This window comes from Acyrthosiphon pisum, unplaced genomic scaffold (genome assembly GCF_005508785.2).
Source record: "Acyrthosiphon pisum isolate AL4f unplaced genomic scaffold, pea_aphid_22Mar2018_4r6ur Scaffold_21489;HRSCAF=24104, whole genome shotgun sequence".
Classification (NCBI taxonomy): Eukaryota; Metazoa; Arthropoda; class Insecta; order Hemiptera; family Aphididae; genus Acyrthosiphon; species Acyrthosiphon pisum.
The window spans coordinates 41,906-47,742 of NW_021770961.1; the positions used below are offsets into that span (position 1 = coordinate 41,906).

At 33.2% G+C, this 5,837-nt stretch overlaps 1 protein-coding gene across 2 annotated transcripts in view; it reads left to right on the forward strand.

Annotated features, from left to right (window-relative positions):
- Positions 1-3,747, forward strand: part of LOC100169595 (aminopeptidase N-like) — a 22,984-nt gene extending 19,237 nt beyond the window's left edge. The window contains exons 10-16 of one of the 2 annotated variants that reach the window (XM_001948813.5): positions 1,860-2,059; positions 2,117-2,284; positions 2,343-2,483; positions 2,599-2,680; positions 2,748-2,867; positions 3,260-3,544; positions 3,617-3,747. In XM_001948813.5, the coding sequence (XP_001948848.3) occupies positions 1,860-2,059; positions 2,117-2,284; positions 2,343-2,483; positions 2,599-2,680; positions 2,748-2,867; positions 3,260-3,409 (861 nt within the window). In that variant the 3' untranslated portion in view covers positions 3,410-3,544; positions 3,617-3,747. Of the gene's footprint in view, positions 1-1,859; positions 2,060-2,116; positions 2,285-2,342; positions 2,484-2,598; positions 2,681-2,747; positions 3,073-3,259; positions 3,545-3,616 lie in introns of those variants that run through there. The other variant, XM_016808401.2, reaches the window with a different exon arrangement.
- Positions 3,748-5,837: the final 2,090 nt, after the last annotated feature.

Genomic DNA, 5,837 nt, shown 5'->3' on the forward strand with positions numbered 1-5,837 from the left:
TACTCGTTTTGTCAACAGAAGAAAAAATGGAAGGAACAACCCCCTTTTTCAATCTAACAAAATCTATGTTTCCGAAATACTATAACAAAACAATTATATAATTATGTATCAACAAATTAAACAAATGTAGGTAGGTACATAATACTGACGTAATACTTACATTGGGAATATCAGGTGTAAACAAATAGGTATTTATTGTATCGTCAGGTCGGAAATGTTCAGCGCATACAAATTTTACAACTGTTTCCTCACAGTTAGCATTACTTACTGCTAATTTCCAAACTAAGTAATTGGTTTTTGGTGCTTTAAAAAGAGAAATCTTGAAATTTCTTTTTTTACTAGTGCATCCTTTTACACTGCACTTACGAAAATCCATCATTCAAATTTATTTATTAATTAAAAGATTTTTTAATAATAAATAAATTAACATTTCAAAATGTTTAGGGGGCTAAGTAAATAGCCCGCGAAAGCGCGATCATGGTTTACATTGTGACGCCAAATTAAACCACTGGTAGCGCTGAAAACATTCGATTATGAGTGTTGATGATAACAAAGACACCTTTTGCGGCCGTCCCCCATCACCCGCCCACCATGTCGTTTCCAGTCCATTATATCCTAGTCCGTGTTATCAATCAATAAGTTATTTATCAAATATTATCAGGGAACGGTACAAGATTATAATATTAACTATTTCGTATTTATAAGTTAAAAGACAAAACACCTTTTTTTACTAAATCCAAAATAAATTTATTTTATCTATTGATTATAATTATTATAATATAACCGTATTTAATAATAGGTATTACAAAGATGTAAATATTGATTTTTTGTACAATAATCATTTAAAATTTCATCAATAAATTTTCAAGAAGTAAAATACTATGCTATTGCGAGCCACACTATAAGCGTTCGCGGGCCGTGCGAGCGAGAGGGCCACATATTTGATACCACTATAGAATTAAATAGAATAAATAATTCGCTGTTTTTCTAGAAACTAGAAAAAATATTAAAAATCAGGAAATGAGATCAAAATGTCAAAACGTCAATATTTTCAGAAAAATTAACTCTACAAAAAGGCTATCTTCGATTTTTTTTTTTAAATAATTAAATAAAAAAATATATTTTTTGACTTTTTTACAAAAACATTAAAATAAATTAAAACATAAACTATTTGTAGTTCTTGTCCCTGTGAGTCTTACTAAACAACCAGAATTATGATATCTCCATATTTTCAGGAGATATCGCAATGGGTAAATACTCACGGAACACTCTGTATAGCTTAATTTAGGAATAAAGGTCCTAGGTGTAACCTGTCGGGGTGACGGGGCGTCGTGACATGTCGTCATCCAGTGACTGTTCCCAGACCCAACAAGTCACCACAACCAAACCAAAATATTGCTATTTTCCCCTGTTCAGAGCCATTTAATAACTTAGGTAACTTCTGAAAATGAGTATTGATGTTGATTTGTAAATTAATTTGTAAGTGTTTTGTCAACTACTGGAAATTAGTATTGATTTAAATTTTCAGGTCTAAGTTAGCAGAAATTCGAAATAATCACATCATCGAGTATTGACACACTTCATTTAATCATTGTTCAGTGAAAATGATCTTTCAGTTAACTCTATACGCAACACCCAAAGATGAAAGAATCAGAAATATGCAAAATAAGTTATCATAATTAAAAACGAATTTATTTTGCATGGCATACAAAACTCTAATAACGAAATGATATACCCATGCAATACAGTGAATCAACTGCTATAAGTCCCGAACTCCCTACTAATTTTATTATATTTTGAATATTTACCTGTTATACTTATTTGTCGTATGGACGTAGTTTAATGAAATATGGTTTCAGAACAATATGCGTGATATATTGTCGTGTATATATAACAAATTCAGGAACATGGACGATAAAGTTAATGGTTATGAAAACATAAAATTTCAAAATCTCGTGATTTCCAATGCCTGCGAATACCAAACAAAGGACTGTATCCAACGGGTTCTGGACTTGTTTAGAAAATGGATGAAAAGTATAGACCCAGACAATAATAATATGTAAGTTTTATCGAAGTTTAATTGAATTAAATACTAACTGTAATCAAAATATATTAGATTGCCTATAGAACTGAAATACCCTATTTACATTCAAGCTATAAAATATGGAGGTGTAGAAGAATGGAATTTTTTATGGAAACGTTATCAGCGTTGCAATTTAAGGAGTGAACAAAAATATATGATGCTTGCATTAGCAAGTACTTCAATAGAATCGTTACTACAGAGGTATTAATATCGTTTAATACAGACATCACAATAATGTTTAACATTGTTTTCGATTTAGATATTTGAATTGGTCACTTGATGATTCTTTTATTCCCAAAGAAGACGCATCCCTAGTATTCTACTTTATAACGTTAAATGAAGCTGGATTTTTATTAGCAAAAGAATTTTTTTATTGCAAAATTTCAGAAATATATGAATAGTAAGTTATCGTGAAATTTAATTTTGTTAGTGTCAATATTCATATTATGTAGTATGAACAAATTAAAATAAATTGAAAGTTCATATTACCTCTTATTTTTATTTTATATTTTTAGCTACCAACGTCAAGACTATAGTTTAAGTGAATATGTAAGTGATATTGCGTCTCAAATGAAAACTAAAGAAGAATTAGAAGAGGTAATTAACAGAACAATATATTTTGTTAAAAACCAAAAGTTTTATTCAAATGTTTTTTTCCTTACAGATCCAATCATTTATTATTAAATCATCATGTTACTTTAAAGAACCTGATTTGATTATCGATGACACAATTGAGACTATTAAGAGTAACATTGAATTGACATCGAAGTTTTATAATAAAATTGTAAATTAAATAGTACAATAATTAATAATGTTATGAGTGGACACCTGAACACAGTTTATTTGTATTAATAACTGTTCAGTTTTCGGCCACTTTGACAAATTACCTATTACGTAATATACTAGAAATATTAAGTTATTCACATTTTAAGTTCATATGATCAGAATAGTTTATTGGATATCTGAATTAAATTTGTCATTTTTAAACATCACCGAATATATTCATTTATTTTTCACAAGTTAATATTATTCTATGTAAATATAACTATGAAGTATAATTACTTTCTTTTATTATAATAAATAATAACATGAATAAATTGTTTCTTTTTACAAGACAAATAATAGTTAAGAAAATTAATATTGCTGGATAATCGTGCCAATGTTTTCTACCCTTAGGAACTGGGCCATTTTGATTTGTTTCGGATTGGCTGGGTATTGGACCGTGAATCTCGCAACAGCCAATTACACCGCTTTCCAAATCCCTATGGATATAAACACGAAAGTCAACTGATAAAAAATATAATTAGTGACCAGAGTACTCTTTGAACTAAATTATACCTGGCAGAATATACATCGTTGCTGTGCAACAACTGATCACCTGAATTTTGATCTCCAAGCTCTAGCCTGTTGCACGTCCTCGCCATAATACGATGACATGTTCGCATCAGACAAAATCATTAGGTACATTATTATTATTATTATTATTATTATTGGAACTATTAACTATTTTCTCTTTCACACACACCACCATAGGTGCAAATTCAACTTTTGACTTGGGGAGCTGAATATAATTAAAGCAAGCAGACTATTGCAACATATGTAACGGTTAAGTTTTATGCATTTTCCTATTAAAAAACTATAGTAAAATATAACACATATTTTATAAAGGTAATCAAGTTAATATTTATTTAGTTGCGACGTTTTTAAATACAACGGCGGCGATACGGCGGTGCTTATTACGCGTCCCGATAATAATATTAATGAACGGTTGACGCGTGGGGTAATCGGTGTTTTACCTACTCGCGATAAACAGCGGCGGCAAGTTTAAACTACTGCGGCGGCGGTATGACGATACTCTAGCCTTCCCGCGGTCGGGTGGCCGAGAATATTATGCGCGGCGGTACGACGATACGGCGGCAACGGTTACGTGAAAACACTAGTTTGTGTTGGTCTAGGTCGAGTGCTCGTATGTGTCTAGCCTTCCCAAAGGTGGCCGAGACTCGTTACCAGCACTAACCATAAACCAGCCAAACTAATGTTCTCAAGAGCGGACTGCAGGTCGGTAGGTAACTGTATAGCGGCCGGGCTCCCTTATATGTAGTTGGTGGGTCCCGTGCGGGTACAGATTTCGGGTTACTTCTCGTTACCTCTAATGGTATAGTTGCCGGTGCGCAATATATTTGACGGGGTGAGCGCTCTCTACCGGCCGTCAAGAGGTATTTAGTTATATATGTGCGACGTCGCTGGGCAGCGCGTCGTGAGTATTGCCGGGGTGATATTTCATATTCGTTACACATAGCATATTAAAATTGTATGTCCTAGGTTTTATAACATAAAGAATTAAACCGTAACCCTGCAATAGGTAATTAATATAGCTAATAATAATTACAGTATGTCTATGTCCAACACTCCTATAATATACCTATTATATTATAATGTTATACAATAAGGGTCGTTATAAGGAAATCAATAGATACATTTCTTCCTTCAACTGGGAGCAAACTTTTTCTAATCTCGATCTAAACTCCTCTGCTTATGCATTATATGATGCTCTCTACTTCACTGTACTCAAATACGTTCCTAAGTCCACATTTATTAAGTCTAGTTTTCCCACATGGGTCTCCAAGCACATGAAAGATCTTATTTTCCAAAAGAAAAGAGCACATGCGGACTATAAGTCATCAGGTTCCCTAGTTCACTATAGAGAGTTTTCCATCCTTCGTGCACGCTGTAAATTTGAGGCGAAAAGGTGCTTCAGAAGCTTTGTCTCCAATGCTGAAAAGTCATTTAACGATGAGCCCAAGAGTTTTTGGGACTTTGTTAGGAAGCACCGCTCACCTAATCCAATTCCCAAAACTGCATTCTATAATAATACAGCAGGACATGATGAACAACATTCTGCCAATTTGTTTTCTTCCTTTTTTAACTCTGTATATACGCCAAAACGAAGCAACTGTGATCTTTCCAACATTAATATCTTAGAATATGACTTGCCAAGTAACTCCTTTTTCTCAGTTGATGATGTTTTTGACGGTCTTACCTCTCTGCGTAATAATAAGTCCATTTGGCCTGATGGATTATCAGGAGTATTTTTATTTAATGTTAGGCATTCTATCACTTTTCCACTGTGGCTTTTATTTAGACGCTCCTTGGATGACGGTTTTTTTCCTGATATATGGAAACTATGTACTATTACTCCGGTACTAAAATCGGGGGATGCATCACTAGTCACCAACTACAGGCCGATCTCTATTCTTTCCCACATTGCCAAATTATTCGAATCTTTAGTTCTTAATAATATTCAACCAAGCGTCAACAGATTGTTAATGGAGGAACAGCATGGTTTCCGGTCTGGCTGTTCTACCACTACTCGTAATGCAGTATTTTTTAATTATATATTTGAAGCTGTTAAAGCTCATTCGTAAGTTGATGTCATCTTTACTGATTTCTGCAAAGCTTTTGACCGTGTAGACCACCATATATTGCAATGTGTCTTGAAAGAAACTGGTTTTGGTGAGCCACTTTTATCGTGGTTTCGTTTCTTTATTGAAGGTAGGAAACAATTTGTTAAAATTCATGGAGTCTCTTCTGATATACTCCCCATTTCATCTGGTGTCCCCCAAGGTAGTCACCTTCCCTTGCTACTGTTTTCTATATTTTTAAATAGTATTAACCATTCATTAAAACATGTGCGGCTCCTAGCGTTTGCGGATGATGTAAAAGTATTCTATCGTATCCACTCTCTAAATGACTG